The 17,258-nt window shown below is 37.0% G+C and overlaps 2 protein-coding genes across 4 annotated transcripts in view; one reads left to right on the top strand and one right to left on the bottom strand.

The window, feature by feature from the left end:
- The first annotated feature begins 2,459 nt into the window (after window positions 1-2,459).
- Window positions 2,460-10,871, top strand: LOC134538884 (transmembrane emp24 domain-containing protein 5). Its single transcript, XM_063380476.1, has 4 exons — window positions 2,460-2,703; window positions 3,815-4,011; window positions 5,831-5,897; window positions 7,635-10,871. The coding sequence occupies exons 1-4, from the start codon at window positions 2,503-2,505 to the stop codon at window positions 7,854-7,856; spliced, it is 687 nt and encodes a 228-aa protein (XP_063236546.1). The 5' UTR covers window positions 2,460-2,502; the 3' UTR covers window positions 7,857-10,871.
- A 4,255-nt stretch (window positions 10,872-15,126) lies between these two features.
- The window catches only part of LOC134538883 (rho guanine nucleotide exchange factor 15-like), a 134,293-nt gene continuing 132,161 nt past the window's right edge, over window positions 15,127-17,258 (bottom strand). For 2 of the 3 annotated variants that reach the window (XM_063380473.1, XM_063380475.1), the window contains one exon: window positions 15,127-15,795. In XM_063380473.1, the coding sequence (XP_063236543.1) occupies window positions 15,623-15,795 (173 nt within the window). In that variant the 3' untranslated portion in view covers window positions 15,127-15,622. The remainder of the gene's footprint in view (window positions 15,796-17,258) is intronic. The other variant, XM_063380474.1, reaches the window with a different exon arrangement.

Raw genomic sequence — 17,258 nt, 5'->3', positions numbered from 1 at the left:
CCTTCACAGAATAAAGGAGCTCGTGAAACGAACAATACTATCTTCTCCTTGCTACCACTTACTATTCCTTCACCTAACGTAAACGCCCCTCCTGGTCCCTTATTTCACAATCCCAGCCACGTTGGCTTGAATTCCACTCCCTCTCCGACTGGAGCGACGTGGGCAGGACGGGACAGTCCACAACAGGGAATTAGGGACCTTAGGCCGAGGGATGTCAAAACATTTCAGGACCTAGAGGGACATCGATATTCGATCCAGTTCCTGATGGTGTCATCATCGTCGTAGTTGCATTTTCAGCAAAATGTATAATTTCCAGTGTAGCTGAGTACCACCACATTACTCTCAGTACTGGCACTACCACCACGTGTCTATCATTACCAGTACCACATGTAATCTCACACTCTCTCACACAACTTCAGTGGCATGCTAGCTGGGATAACAATTTGGTAATTTCACCAGCAAGATCTCGACCTGACGCCAACGAGGGAGGAGACATCTATATTCACGCTATATCTACAGTTTGGTCGCTCTATGTGGGCCACACACAAACTATATATCGACAGTTTTGCTTCTCAATGCGGGGCTCAGCAGAAACACAACATCACAGTCAGCCCCGTGAAACTTATATGTGCAATTTTAAATAGGATACTCAAGAAAGTAATAGTGGAGACTGGAGAGAATTATGAAGTCCTAGTAAATTGTGGTGTTAAACATGCACAAATGTTTATTTTGTATTTTCTTTCCTTTAGCAAATTATAAAGCTGTTAATAAATAAAGATTCAAAAAATGTGTTTCTTTATTCAATTTAAGTTGTAATAAAAATTGAACACATTGTTCTTATATTTTTAATTTGTCCAATTTTGAAGATGCAATACATTGACAACATATTCCTGTGATTCATCTGTTTGCCTAGCATAGAAACAATGGACTTGATACTGGTATATTTTTATCAGTGCTTTCATTTTGTAAAATAGTTTTTCATTTGCCTTTACCTAGTTATAACCCAGTAATACAAATTTGTTTTTCACAACAATTAATGTAAAGCTTTAATTCAAAATCTTAATTTTTTATATGAGGTAAGCTAATAGTAGGTGGCAATTTTTTTATTTGATATTTTTTACATTTGGTTTATTTACTGTAATTAAAACGAGTATATATTATAAATTTAGAAATTTAATTAAATGTATGTGTGTATACGTATTTTTATATTCCACACACACTATGTTACAAAGCAAAACTTTTAGAGGAAATAAAACTAACAATTTTACTTTTACAGTTGAATATTCATATAAATAACTATACAAATAGTTCTACTTGTAGAATTGCTTGTTTAGTTTCCTTTGTAAAAGATATTCATCAGTCAAAGTAAACATGTTAGTTGAAATATTTCCATAAAAAAAATTATTTTAAATAGACCACACATATGTCCACATTCAAATTTCCCGCCGCCGGGTGTTTTTTTGTTAGTTCCGCGAGTGACAACTTGGAGCGCTAGTGTAGAACTAGTAGCATAATAAATAACATTGAGTTTCCCATCTTTCCGTAGGTGGATAATCTTTGATCACAGTTGTTAATATAACAACCGTTAATATTTATGAAACTGATATTGCCAATCACAGAAACAAATGTAATATTTTTTAGACTTTAAGTTGTAGTTCAATTACAAGTCTCACAAACACACAAATTTTAAATTTTGTAATAGCATTCATATTGCTATTTTTAAATGCACTAAATTGGTTTATATTTATTATTTTTTGTTTACTTTGGGAATAAATTAAATTTCAATCAAATAACCTACGGCTCGGTGATAGGCCTATCTACAGACCTACGTATATTTATCGGAATACACATCACATAATATAACGAGGTGAATAAGTTTTTACTGGTTTTAAATTTAGCTAACATAATATAAATAGCAGTCCATTCTATTTTACAAAATTTTAATGTAGCTAACCTATTTTAGCTAACCATTCACAGGATATTAAAATATTACAGCACCAAAATAGACCCTCTATTTTGAACAAATCGAAGTTCCAAAGAGCAACATACTCTCAAATATTTATCAGAACTGTGATTACGCCAGCAAAGGAGGAGGTGGGATATTTCCGACAGTCTGTGGCGTGATTCCGATACATAATATTTTGCAAGCGTGTGTTCAAGAATAGGGTTATTTTAAATCTTAGTCGGAATCAAACAATTTCGCTAGGGTACCTATTCCAACAGCATCAAGAATTGCACCCCAAAGCTTGGTCTACCCCTATATTTAAGCTAATATCAAAAACTTTTTTGTTTTGTTTTGGTAAGATATAATTGGTAAGACACAAAAGGAAAATTATTGCAATGGTCTCGAAATAGTATGTAAAAACATAAAAATATATTTTTTTAGTTTTTTATTTCAATTTAAATAATATTATTTTTCAATTACTTCTTGTTTTTATAAACGTGCTGATCGAAAGTACAATCGATATTACGAATATAATATTTCGACCCGTTTGTTTCAAAATGTTAACAGCTGTCAGGATTTTGTTTACTTTAATATATTTTGTAGATATAATTAATTGTGAGTCTGAAACAACTACTTTACCATGGTACGAGAATCTTCCAGCTGTTGCGATGGACTACAAAGTTCATATTGACCCTGGCAAGGAAGACTGTTATTTTCAGTATGTTAACCCCGGTGCCACTTTCTATGTGAGCTTTCAGGTAAATACATTTCTGGGAACACACTTTGGTGTTGGTATTATGTCCTCATGCTACAGAACACTGAATGTAAATTACAGTCTTATGATTCAGTTTGAATAAATGAGATAGATAGATATAAGTGATGATGCAAACATATGTTTGTTAAATCGCTGATGAACACATGGCGCAAATTGCAGTACAGAAGATTTAAGTATTGTACGATCCCACTAGTTGGCTTTAACACGTGAAGACTGATACTTTGTCAAAATAGATACAAGGTGTGATATCTTCCCTCACTTATTCCTACATTGCAGTAGAATACCAGGAGTAACCAGTGTAAAGGGGCAGGTCAGAAATATGAATATTGTCACGTTTTTCCTCCATAATTTAGTGGACAATCTGATTTTACCATGGTTAGACCCATTATTCTATATTGTCACTAATGTTAGCTTATTATGGACAGTATATTATTCTTTAAAATGTTGACTATATGTTGACTATACGTACCCACGTAATTATTGTCAAGAGGGGTATAAAAAATGCATTAATGCATTAATTTACAGTTGTAACAGTTTTCTAATCCTGTTAAAGGGCATTATAATATTTCAGTGGGTTAACCACTAGAACATTTGGTTAGGATAGTTACATTTAAATTACTGTAAAATCTTTGGAATTGTTGGTTAGGTCATTTCAGCTACATCAGATACGTATAAATATCATTATTTATTAAATACAATTTATTATTAGTGTAGCGGACGTAACTGAACTTACCTTTCACTTCATAACAATCTGCAACTACCTTGGAAACGTATATTAAAAATATCAAACAGTAACTAGTGGTGTGAAATACGAAGATACATTACATTACTAACCTTCTCACCCACTTGCAAACAGTCTCAACTACTGCCACATTCCAAACTACATACAGTCACATTATGGAACAGTTAAAAATTTAGCCAATGATCAACTAAACCACAGTAAGAAGGTATTAACACATGCCTATTATCATCATCTTCCCCACGGTTTGTGCAATTGCTTCCAACACCACAAAGTATGGCAAAGAACACGCAGGGAGTGGGGGGTGTAGGGGCGGAGGCCTGGGACCTCGGAGGTGCGTGCGGGGCTTGCGTAGGTGCTCCGAGGGGGCGACGGCATGGCGGGCTTCGCGGTGAAGCACCCCGACGGCCGGATCCTGCACCCGTACCAGTGGCGTCCCAGCGCGGAGTACCAGGAGCAGCAGTCGGTGGGCGGCTACTACAGCGTCTGCGTCGACAACCAGTTCTCGCGCTTCGCGGCCAAGCTCGTCAACATCTACATCACCGTCATACGGTGAGACAGCACGGCCTCCTTCCGGCCGTGCCACAGGTCACGGTGCGTCCGTGTGTCTGACCAGTCGGGGGAATATTGTGATTAGGAAGTCACCAAAATGTTGGACATGTTTCTGTATATTTGCATTTGTTAAAAAATACAAATATGTTAATGGATATACATACTACAGCATTTTCTGATATTAATGAAATTGATAATTCGTGCAAATTAAATGAAATATCACTTAACAAAGCAAAAACAAAAATAATTTTTTTGTCTCAAGAAAATATCTACCAATTAAGCATGAATACTTTATAGACAGCATTCCAATTATACACTCATCTCTAATAGACTTGGAATTATTTATTTAGACTCCAAATAATTTTTTTCACAAACGTGTTAATTCTATAATCCCCGGTTCTCGTAGAACGCTTACCTTAATTTAATACATACCTTACTATGTAACGTCTCCTGACTCTATTCTGTTTTTTTTTTTATTCATTAATTAGATCTAAACTTGAATATTCTTCAATAGTTTGGAATAGTATTTATTCAACTGACAGTAATAAAATTGAAAATATTCAAACAAAACTAATTATACTCATAATTTACCAACAAATTACTCAACCTAATTTTGTTTCTCTCTTTGAAGAATGTACTTATGTGCACTTTTATAAAAAAAAAACTGTTATAATTCTAAAATTTATTGTGAATGTTTGCTAGATAACACTGCCATAAGAGTAGGCTACCTTCTTTGCACAACCGTTTCATTTCAACTTATGCACCACAAATAGAAACAATGATGATCTATTCAGACTTAAAACAAATTATAATAATTGTGATCTTTCTGAAACTACTAACTAAACAGTAAAAACTTATTTTTTTTTACATGTTGTGTCCGTTGTTTGTTGTCCTATGTAGTTTGTCCATTTTTATTAATTTTATATTTGCATGTTTTCTTGTTCTTGTCTAGTGTTTGTTTTGTTTTTGTTATTCATGTCGTGCACACCCCTGTAGCATTTTAACGGCGTTGGTGTGCAACGCAAATGTCACAAATTGTAAATAAATAATGGCATATCCAAGTTTATCCCTTGATACTTTTGGTATGATCCTGATACCTGGTTGTTTTCCGGGCGATGTCACGAACCTCTGTTATGGAGTGTCCGCCGGGCCACACACTAATGACGTACAAGGCCCTGTGATATCAAAACATAAGTGAAGTACGATGTGCACTGCCGTTGATTGGCACGCTGCATGTTGCGTGCTGCCGAGATCCGCGCCACGCTGCGCGGCTTGCAGAAGTACTCTGTGGAGCGTGCGTGCTCAGGTATCTAGAGTTGATCTGTGTGAGTGCTAGCTTCAGCAGTCACACGCCAACATCAGACGTGATTGTTTTGTGTGCGTATCAGGTTGTCCCGTAATTTAACGTCAAGCTGAGAACAGTTGATGAGCCAATTAATTGTTATTCTCAGTGAAAATAACAAAATTCAAAATGTGTCTAATTTTAGAGTTAATTAGCTTTTCTTTTTTTTTCAAAAGTTTTAAAATCCACACTCTGCACCAAAGATTGGATACTGTGACTGAACATTTTTGCCATGCAATCGTAAATATTGACAAAATAAAAAATGCTGTACTTTCGGGGGGAAGAAAAAATAAATATTTGCAAGAGTTTTGCAGTAAAATATTTTTAATCCTGTATATTTTATATTATACTATTAAAAAAGAAAAAAATGCTTTGCTAACCCAGTAAGTAGTTATCTGAGGAGACGGCTAGTTGAAGCAAGTGCTCTGCTGCGCTGTGACGGGGGAGCGGGAGACGTGTGACGTGACGTGTGCGCAGGTACGACAAGTGGGACCAGTACACCAAGGAGGTGGAGGAGCTGGACCTGAGCGTGGGGAACTTCACGGTGAGTGACGGCACTTCAATCACAAGCTTTCACAAAGCATTTCCCACACTAAATACTGTCCCAGCAAGAACTGTTGTTAACATGCACTATCAGATACTGCCGAGCCACAGGCTGCTCCATCATCTAGTGAGATGTGAAGCAACTGTGCTACCTTGAGGCTAAGTGACTTGTTTGTGGTCAGGAGCTGATGCCTCGTAAGTGAATAAATGATCACGCCTTGAGGACATATCATTTGACTGGAAATTGTGTTGAGGTTATCCTAGAACCGAGAATCTGTTTTTTTAAGAACTAAAAACAAACTGAGAACCAGTAGAAAGCAGAATGGACACTTTGCTATTTCCTACATCAAGAAAATCAATAGATAAAACTTTTAGTGTTTAATCACCGCATACTGCGTATCACACACTGACTAGGAACAGTGAAACGTTTTAGCAAATAAATCAACTGTCTTTGCTTAAAAAAAAAAAAACTAAAATTTTCAAACCAAAAGTGACTTTGTAAAAACTGTGTAATATTAACAGTCCAGAGCTGGGTACAGAAGCAGGTTGTATTCTCCGTCGGGACTCAATGGGCTGTGACTAGGAGGAAGGGAGGGGTGGGGTGGACCAGACGTCATCAGACTTCCCAGTCAGATGAACCAAGTATTAAGTAAACTGATTCTCCAATTTTTTAGAAAGTGAAATGAATTCGAGAAATAATAATCATGGCTCTAACTATACCTCTCGCACTTTTTTAGAGGCAGCAAGTTTCAAGCAGTGGGGAATAGATGAGGTGACACGCAAGCGGACTACACAGCAGCGAAACAGAATACGACCGAGGGAACAGCACAGAGGCGACGGAGTGTGTCGGTCGGGAGATACGGGGAGAGGAGTGAGCGCGCAGGTTGAGGGCATGCGTTGGGCGCTGTGGCAGCAGTGAAGTCCTGTGCAAAGAGCCGTGGTTTGACCTACGAGCTTCGCCGTGTGGCATGACACTGTGCGTGCAGCCGGCAGTCGTACCTGGAGTCCCGGGTGCGGGACCGAGTGCTGTGTTGTCCCTCAGACACCTGCTACGTGGGTCACCATGCTTCAGACTGAGCCACAAAGTCACTCACTTGTGTTCAGAAACATTCACATGTTTCTTGGAGAAGGTTAGATATTGGGAAAAAAAAAATTCAAATAATTAATAAAACTATAAACAGTACATTTTTCAGATATGTTTAACAATATATATTTTTCGAAGATTAGTTATAGCTAGTCCAAATAAAAATGATTTGTAAAGTAATTTTTTGTGTGCCATATTTAAAGGAGAAATTTTGTAGCACAAATATTTGGTGTTTTCTCAGAGAGATTTGCTGGTTTTATTAAGAAAACCTTAATCAAATTTGTTGCGATAAAAACTGGAGTAAACAGTTCACTATCTCTTGTGAATGGTAGTGTTGCGCAGTGGCGTAGCCAGGATTTGCGTATGGGGGGGGGTTTAAGAAGCGTGGGCCCCCCCGTATTAAAGTGGGGGGTCCGGGGGTCCTCCCCCAGGAAAATTTGGATTTTAAGGTGTAAAATAGTGCTATTTTAGCAGTTTTCGGTTCTTAAATTTAAATATTTTAATGGTAAAAATTTTATTAATTTTAATATGAAATTTGTTTGAGTGAATTAAAGATTTGGTGCTAGGGGGGGGGGGGGGGGGTTGAACCCCTAAAACCCTCCCCTGGCTACGCCCCTGGTGTTGCGGAGTGGCGACGGTGGTTGGTGTTGGCAGGAGTCGATCAAGACGGTGGAGCGCAACATCAACGAGATGCTGCAGTTCCAGCACAGCTCCCGGGGGCGAGAGACGCGCGACTACAACGTGCTGGTCGACAACAACAGCTACGTGCTCAAGTGGTCGATCGCGCAGATCCTGGCCATCACCTCGACCACCGTGCTGCAGGTGTACTTCGTCAGGAAGCTCTTCAGCACCAAGGACTCCCGGCCGAGGGCGTAGGACCCGCCCCGCTAGGCCTTTTCTATTTTTGATACTTTTCTAACAGCTGCGCGAGGGTCGCGAGTGAACACTGCTGTGGAGCACTCGTTGTTTCATGTGGTTCCCTGTTCCCGAATGCATTTATTTTTAAATTGTTGTGTCACTGTTGTGATGTCATCTGTTTGTATAAATTACTTCAACGTCGTCTTGCAATGTAGTGTAAGCCCCATGCACAATGAGTGAGCAGGAAGGGAAAATGTTATTGAAACAGTGTTGTGTTAGTAAGCACCAGGAGGAAGTACTTTGAAGTAACGTGCAATCTCACAAAGTGTGTGGTGGTCGTATCATTCTCGTCAAAAATTAAATTAATTGTGTCTTTTTTTTAAACTCTTGGAAAAGGTATTAATCTATTAATTATAAAATAACACACATAATGATAGCTTCTTCAGTTATTTAAAACGCTTCAATGTGATACATTAGTAATTTCCTTTTGTAAATAATTACGTCAAACAATTTTGTATTAAATATTGGTGGTGATCATTAAGAGCAGTACTTCAACTTACAATAATTTGTAGGAAATTTGTTTTTTGTATATACTTAAAGTTGCCTGGAAATGCTTCTAAATTTGTTCAATATTAGTATTATTATTTTATGTGCTAATTTATTCTGAAATTTATTTTGATAAGAGATAATTTGAAAGATATTGCTTTGTGACTAATTTGGGGTTTGTCAAGTTCTTCGTAAGTTTGTAACCATTTGTGATCAGTATTTATAAATGAGGCAATTCACCATTAAAGTTCCAGCAAATAATTAGGAGGGGAACATTCGTTCAACTAATTAAATTTATTGAGAATTTTCAGCAAATAAAAATTACTTTACTGCAAGTTAGTGTCTGCATATGTCTTTACAGGCCATATGTTTGAAAGGAAAGTACGCTAAACGATAATATGAAAGTCTGAATTTTTGCTAACCTTTTGTAATCATGATTATTTGTTTGTTTTAAAAAATATTTTTGGCAATATATTTAGGTTTCGTAGGGTCTGAGCTTAAGCTGTTTAGTTTCAAAGGTGTGTACTGTGTACTGTCACAGCAGCAAAGTAGCGTGAAGACTGGCCCCATGTCATTGCTAGCATAATTCAGGCATTGCTTTTCATTTGCAGTTAGTGACATTTGGTTAGGTTAGGTCTGTTACAGAAGAAAAATTGTTTAAAAAATATATATATATATATTTTTATTATTATTTTCCCCAGTAAGGTTGAATTTTTGTCTAAATGATTTTGAGTAAAATGAAAATTTGGTCAGGTTTGGCCTGCGATGTTTAAATCATTCCTAAATTGTGAAAATGTAAGAATTCTCACAAAATGGTGTTTTTATTCCCGCCTCTAAGTTGCGCAAGCGAGCGGCGAACTTCAGATGTGTTTGGGGACTGATCGGGGATCTGTGAAACACAGGCTTCCCATGGGCCCAGTCGACAGCAATGTGAACTTAATACATGCAACAGATCGCCAAAAAAACATACGGCACATTTGTGACACATTTTGCCCACGATTTGCATTTAAAATTAATTGTCCAGCAATCAGCCAAGAATGATGTGTATGCTATAAAACACTTTGGTAACAATATTGAGTTAAAACTATGCATTGCATACGTAATGAATGTTTGTTGGGTATCCTTAATTGCGCAGTATTTTATTTCCAGAGGACAATTGGACTCTTGGAAGTGCAAACACACAACGAAGTTAACCTGAAAGCAATTTTATTTATCTTGATAGCGATGTGTGATCAGAAGGAAGTGAAGACTGAGAGAGCTGAAATGACTGATGCAGTGTCAGTTCCAGTATTACGGGGTTGCATGTGAGATGTTCATATTATTCTGAATACAGGGGGAACTGGGACTTTTTATTCTTGTGTAACATCTCATTAGGGATCTCACTGGCCACATTTATATACAAGTATTATTTTCTTTTCTTTTTTTTATCTTTTAAATTTTTTTTTTTTTAAGTGGAAATATACTAAATGTATGTTCATAAAATAAATTTTAGGCACATGAACTAACAAGGACGTGTAAGAAAACTGTCTTGTTTCTGCACCGTGGAATAAAAAGTCCTTGTAGAAACAGGATGTTTCTGGGTCGATGGTGCAAATGATACCTGCTGCGTGTCAGCATGTTTTCTGTGAGGAAACGCTGGTATTCACGGAGTTATTTTAAAAACAGAATGCACTAACATATTTGGTTAGTTTTTTTAAGGTCTTAAAGGTTACCGGGGTGAGGAACAGTGGAGACGCAGATTGATCGCGGAAGCAGGTAACATTTTGATGACAAGTGTTAGTTTTGTCTTGTAGCAAATGCCAGGGTTCACGGTGTACACATTTTGTTTAGTAATACGTAACTAACTTTCACACTTAACAGTATGTTACATAACAAAGTGCTCATTCCAGTTGGGTTTATTTACATGTAAAGCATTTTTATTTAATGTAAAGTTCTGTTTTCTTGGCTACTCGGTTTAACATGTTGCAGAGAACTAAATGGTGATGGAAGATTTACATCATTGTGATACTTATAGTAGTAATATTTTTTTTCTCCAGATAAAGTTTTTATTTAATGTTGACTGATTGAAGGGTTGTAATGTGGTTGCGAATGTGTTTGTATGTAGTGTAAAATGGTGAACTGTACAGCAACTGCTTACACAGTTTTCAACGTATTTTACGATACTTACAACCCCTTAAATACTTTGTCTTTTTTGAGTTGACTGTTGTAAACTCTAAAAGTTTGGTTTCTTCACTGCAGGCTAGTGGTGCATGTCTAGTAGGTGTTGTTACAGTGAACACCCAGTGTTTCGCACACTCCACTGTATGTACTGTGTGCACACTGTGACGTGGTCCAGACATTCCACTCTTACTGTGCAATTATAAATGTACTAATTTTTTTTGGATGAGTTTTTTTAATAGATATATGAGTTTTTATGTCTAAGTAAGACTGTTTTTTATTTTTCTGTTCAAAAAAAACACTGGTCAAATAAAGTTTATTTTTTACTAATTGATGTGTTTCTGTATAATGAAACATATTTTCGTTTTTCTTCTTCTCTTGTAGATAAACAACCATCTATAAAATAGGTAAACTCAGGGAATTGAAAAGGTGTCTTCAAAACCTGGAAAACACATGGAAATAGACAAAATGTTGATTATCAAACTTGATTAGTAATTTCTCGATACTTGGTGGGTTTCTTTATAATGTCTTCAAACCAGTCTGTACTTAATCACAAATGAAGGTATAGTTGAAAACCCGTAACCAAATTTGACATGTGGTCATTACTTGTGGTCAATATAGTATGCTTAGATACATACCTTATTTACTCGCATATGAGAGGCCCCCCTTAGTTTTGAGCCAAAAAACCCAACTTTTTAACAGCAAGGGTCATCCTCGAATATGGGTTGCACCATATATCTGTCTTCAGTAGTGTTCTAATAGTATTAATAGCAATAATAATTTTACCAGGAACAGACGATGCAACAGTGTGTGGTGTGTTTGTTGGCTGTCGTCGCAGGCCTTGAGAGGGGAGGGATAGTTGTATGAGAGGCGGGAGGAGACATCTTTGGGAGGGATGAGTTTCAGCCCTGAAAAATGTAAACCAATACCACGCCACAATGCCACAATGCCACAATGCCTCAGTGCCGCTAGCCTGCCGGACGAGTTTCACATGTACCCAGTCATGTCCCAGAATCTACTGCTGCCACATTTCCAAGGGGAATGTCTGAGAGAATATTGAGAATATTAAAACCCACACAAAATATACGCCGAAAAAGTTTATACATAAATATAATGAAATTCCGTGATTAGCTAGAAATAAATAAATAGAAATTTTTTTAATTAATCTGGATTTTTTTTGTTAATTTTGTAGTACTTATGTTACTAGATTGTACTAATATAGTGGTACCCAGAATAAACTTATTTGAAGTGAATTACGAGAATGATTTAAAAACTTGAGTGAGGGAATGATCTTTACAGGCAATTCATGCTCCTTAATAAAAAAATATTATTCTTTTTTATAGAAAGTCTTATTTAGTTTCAAAATATTTTTATAACTGTTCTAAGGAATATTAACTTAAAAATTATAAAGTATTACTAATATTGCAATTTGAAGATATTACTTTACTTGAAACTACTTTTGTATAATGGCACTGCAACAATAAACTATAAATGGACGATTAACAAAAATATTTTACTTCCTTAGGAACTTTCTTAATCTCTCATAAAGATTTTAGAACACACTTTTAAAATCTTTATATTAGCCTATTCAGTCTCAAATAGTATAACAGTATAATAGTCGTTCATAGATCACAGTCTACATTACAATCTTGCTATCGAGTCTAATCTTAAATCTTACAACTTGACCTGATCTATTTCTCTTACTGAACAACATACTACCTACTATTCTGATCGATTTTAGAGGTTGAATTTTCTGTGGAACATCTGTCCAGAGGCACAACTGCTCATCCTCGCTTGTTGGCCGCCTCCAGGATTTGATTCCTCTATCCATACACTTCATGAACCGGCTTCTTCAGTAACCAAAATTATTTTCCCAGGGTAAATTTCGTTGTTCCATCTGATAAGAACATGATCACCTACATCAAAACTTAAAAGAAGAATGTCCATGTGACCAAGTTTGTACTTCACTACTCTTTGTCGAAATGCAAGGATTTTATCGAGACTAGTAGTATCCCAGATGAAAATGACTACATTTTTCCACACATTGAGAACAAGAAAGGCTTCTGAATTCCAGCATAATTACCAGTAAACACAAACTGGCAAATTTTTTGAGTTCCACGGAATGCTATGATTTTTTTGGCGAAGTTTTCCTATCATATTCTTTCTTTTTTAATTACGCTTCTGCATCAGATAATCTCTTTTTTCTTGCCATTATTTGGTCCTAAAACAAGAAAATTTATAAATTCAAGAATTATATAAGCAAAGAAATAAAAAAAACCAAGTTAGACTAGTTTAAAAGTTATTACCTCATAAAAAGTCATTCCCTCATTTTAATTTGAAATGAGGGAATGACAAAATGAAACATTACCTAAAAAAATCTTGCAAGTTGCAACATAACCTTTAGTTACTTCTGAATTTTTGTGTAAGTTTACTATCTCTAAAAATCTACTTCACAGTGCAATTAATATTTATATATAGTAATTACCTCTGTTTTTCTTCAGTGTGATGGAATGACGGGTGAAAACGTATTCTTTGAATATTTTTCATAAAATATTTTTGCTACAGATATTCTGACACGCGTAAGACAAATTAATCATTCGGAACATTTGACAGTACTGCCAACTATCAAAAACCAATGAGAGTATTCATGAATAATTAAAAGTGAGTTCATGTATCAACTGTTGGTAAAGGTGTGTGGGAATGATATATACGTATATATATATATTTTTTTTTAGGGACACATGTAAAAAATATATTTGAAAACTTGTTCATAACTTTTTATTTCAAATTCAAATAAATCTGAAAAATCCATTGTATTTTTAATAAAATAGTCAAATTCGCACACAAAATTTTAAAAATATTTTGATTTCAAAATTTGAAAGTACCTATTAGAATCTGGAGTTTGGGACATAGTGAGGGAATGATTTTCAAGGTACTATATATTTATTTTTTAAAGATACCCTTATGGTTAAAAAATTATAACCAACACTATTACCCTCAGTAATGTTCCTTTCAAGGAAAAATTATTTGCCATCATATGTCGGTTATTTTTGCAAAAACTGTAGGGACAAGAATTTCGAGATTTTATGAGAATTACCCATATATGTTTATAGGCTTCATTATGATTTTTAAATTTTTTTTTCTTTTCAATTTTACATATTTTGGTGGCAAAATTTCCTACTTTTTGACAGTTCCTGATAATGTACTCTTAAAATTGCTTCATTAAATACCATATTTACCCGCAGAAGGATCGCCCCTGCGTATATCTGTCTTCACTAGAGTTCCGTGGATACAAGTGAAGTGTTCCTTTTCTCAGCTTATTGGCACGTAATAAGTACAACCCGGGCTTGTCTTTGTTTACTACAGGAGGGTGTTGGCGGGTCAGGCGGCAAGCTCTGTCCATAGACTAGCACCTGCGTTACCGCGAGGTGCCCTTATGAACACCAGCGATGGCTGCAGTTTTGTCACGGTATGTTCAGTTGAAAGCGTGGGCAATCTCATTCATTGGGCACAGATGCATCATGAACACCTGTCAAGATAGACATGCTAATTGTGTGGGTGCCGGTTCAAGGAACATTTACAAAGAAGAGAGGGAGGGAAAACCGTCAACACTGCTACACGGCCTCACGCACACTATTGCTGTCTCTCTCTCTCTGGCTGGTTTATTTTTAAATTTCTCCCTCCTCTCCTTGTCCGTGCAGCACGGCAGACACGTCACGTGCTTGCTCGTAGCTGCGCTGCTCACGGAGCTTCACAACACTGCTCAGATAATTTCAATAAACATATTGTACTTACTCGTGAAGTTATCTTTATTAAAAACCAACATAGGTTAGTTATTTACACACATATTCTACCACTATATATTTGTATATAGGTTACAGTACACATTTTTACACCAAAAAACAGCATAAAATGTGCGACCCATGCACAGGTTAATACGGTAAGTGGTTCCGTGGTTCATACAGTCGAGGTTCTAGTGTAGTAATGGTGGAACGTCAACACGCTTTTGCTCTTTGCTGCTTGATGTGGCTGTACTTCCGCTACTTCTTCGACGCCACGTAGTTGCAACAGTTACCAGCTGCTCTGCTTGGCCTAGTTGTATACATGCTGCATCAATGATAGTGTGTGGTGAGATAAGTAACTGTTACACTATGTTTTAAATATTTCTGAGCAGTCACATATTTAAGAATACAAACATTCTTATTTGAAAGCCTTGAGGGTAATTTTTGAGAAAGTCAGAAGGGAGAAAGAGAAACACTACATGGTTTTGTTCATGAAAATTTGTTATAACGTCAACAGGTAATCAAGAACGAAGATTCATAACCATCTCTCTGTTTAAATAACATTGGCTTGGCAACATGTTATGTATTCCACTGCGAAATGTAGCTTTCTATTTCACAACGGCCTAAAGCAAACTTCTGCAATGTCCCATTCACAAGACACTTGAAAAATATTACTGGTGGTTTTTGATTCATCCAATAGGATAACTTTATCAATCTTTGAATAAAAGGTAAAGACAATTTAATTTCTTATTATTACATAATAGTATACAAAATAATAACTTTGCAACGAAAAGAAACAACAATTTGCATAACAATATATTTTGTTTATTTTATATTAATAATTTATAATACACAGTTTAACAATATCATAACTAGGTACAAAAATACTTTTTCTTGCTGATGCATTTTCATGTAACATCGAAAATCGTCAGATCAACACATCGGGGACATAGGTATGACTCGTGTGAATCTTTTAAGTACATAACATAGAAACTATACTTATCTGCTTCACGCAGGTTTTTGGATCAAAATTTATAGTTGTATTGTTTTACATAATGCATTGTAATAAATACAAATTTAAAAAAATTTAAAATATCATAGTAATGGTATTTATGGTAATCGATACATGAACATAGTAAAATACCATCAACATTTGAAACAGAATTACGTTAGTTTTATCACAGTAGTTTTTATGTTACAGAGGTTTAATTCTTTTAAATAATGGTAATAGAAAATACAAGAACACTCACATAACGGCATTGAAAAAAACACTCGCAGACGTGATGAAACACTGAGTGTCTACCGGCTGCCCTTCTCCCGGGCCTGCGCCAGGTAGTTGCCTGAGAGCGCCAGCAGGCGGTAGCGCTGCTTCAGGTTGCGAGCGCGCACGTGGGCCGACCCCACCTCCACCGTGTGGTTGCCCGGGAACCAGCCCGTCTCCCCGTCGCGCAGTCGCTCCCCCTGGTACCAGCCTGCGCACACCGCACACCGACACGCTCACAACACTTCATCCATGTAAATCTACGCAAGTTCTTCACCGATTGCTTCGAAATGTCCACACAACATCTGCATTCAAATGCACGCGTTTTTTTTAGATGTGTGTGTCACACATGTGACAGGTAAAAATATAGATTTTTAAAATTTCCATTTATATAGACCGACGTGTATGTGTGCGTGTGTAGAGAGATATACAGACACACATAAAGAGAGGTGGATATGTAAGTACCCGTATTTACCCGCACAAGAGATGCCCCTGCATATCGGTCACGCCTAGAATTTCAGGGGGGGGGGGGGGGGGGAACTAATTATTTCATTGTAACTGTGGCCCTCAAATAAGAATTGCAGCACAAACTCTCCAACCACCAACCGGTGACAATTTTTTTCACCACTACGACACAGGAGGGCAACTCGGTGAAGTCTTTGTGTGCCTTGTTTCAGCACTGTCAAGGCTGCCGGTGTAGTCCTCACTTTGTTACTGATCAGGAGGGAGGGAAGCCACCCACTACTCTCCGTCCTTTTGCGACCCTTCCCTTCCCGGTCACGGAAGGGAATCTCAGCTGCCACAACACTATGACAGTGATTTTTTACAACCTTCTATCCCACCCTATTTTATTTTTATTGTTACTCTCAGCCCGATAACAAAAACGTGAAAAGATGGCAGACTGTTCTTATCAGATGGTTTTTCATCAAAAAAATATAATATACGAGATCATACAAAGTTGTGGTATGCCAAAGTTGACCAGTTATGCGGCGAGCTTTAAGCTTAAAGAGATGCAGTTTACAGATTCTTCATGGGAACAGGGCCTCAGAACGAGAGTTTACCGTTAGGGAAAAACTTGTGCGGAGCTGGAGAAATATTAAAATCACACTCCAGAACACCCAATTCTTCGCGGCGTGCCTTTCGCGGACCTACAACGGGAATGTTTCCACAAATCGAGGCTGGTTTGCTAGAATATATGCATGAACTGAGAAGCGATGGCTGCAGTGTTAGCCATGAAATGGTGAAGGTGAAAACGCGGGAAACAGCACATGAAAATAACATAGTACAGGCACATTTCAGAGCGAGCAGTGAATGGGTGGATTACGAGCTTCACGCGTCGTAACAACCTGTCGCTATGTCGCCGTGCATCCCTGCGCCAAAATCTTTGATGGATTACACCGAAAAAGTAATAAATTTTCACATGAACCCTCTTCGGCAGCAAAACTTGTATATCCTCTGGCAGATTGTAAATACAGATCAAACACCAGTTTCTTCTGACAACGATCAATGAGAGGTGCTTCCAGCTTATTGAAAACAACAGTCTACGAAAAGCTGCAGCTAACTGTGATGCTGGCAGTCACTGCTATTGTTATTTTGAAAGGAAAGACCACGCCCAAGAATCACCAGTTTCCGCCTGGCACTCACGTCTGTGTCCAGAGCAAGGGGTGGATGAAG

This window comes from Bacillus rossius, chromosome 14, assembly GCF_032445375.1.
Source record: "Bacillus rossius redtenbacheri isolate Brsri chromosome 14, Brsri_v3, whole genome shotgun sequence".
Lineage (NCBI taxonomy): Eukaryota > Metazoa > Arthropoda > Insecta > Phasmatodea > Bacillidae > Bacillus > Bacillus rossius.
This window is presented reverse-complemented; position numbering and strand designations above follow the sequence as displayed.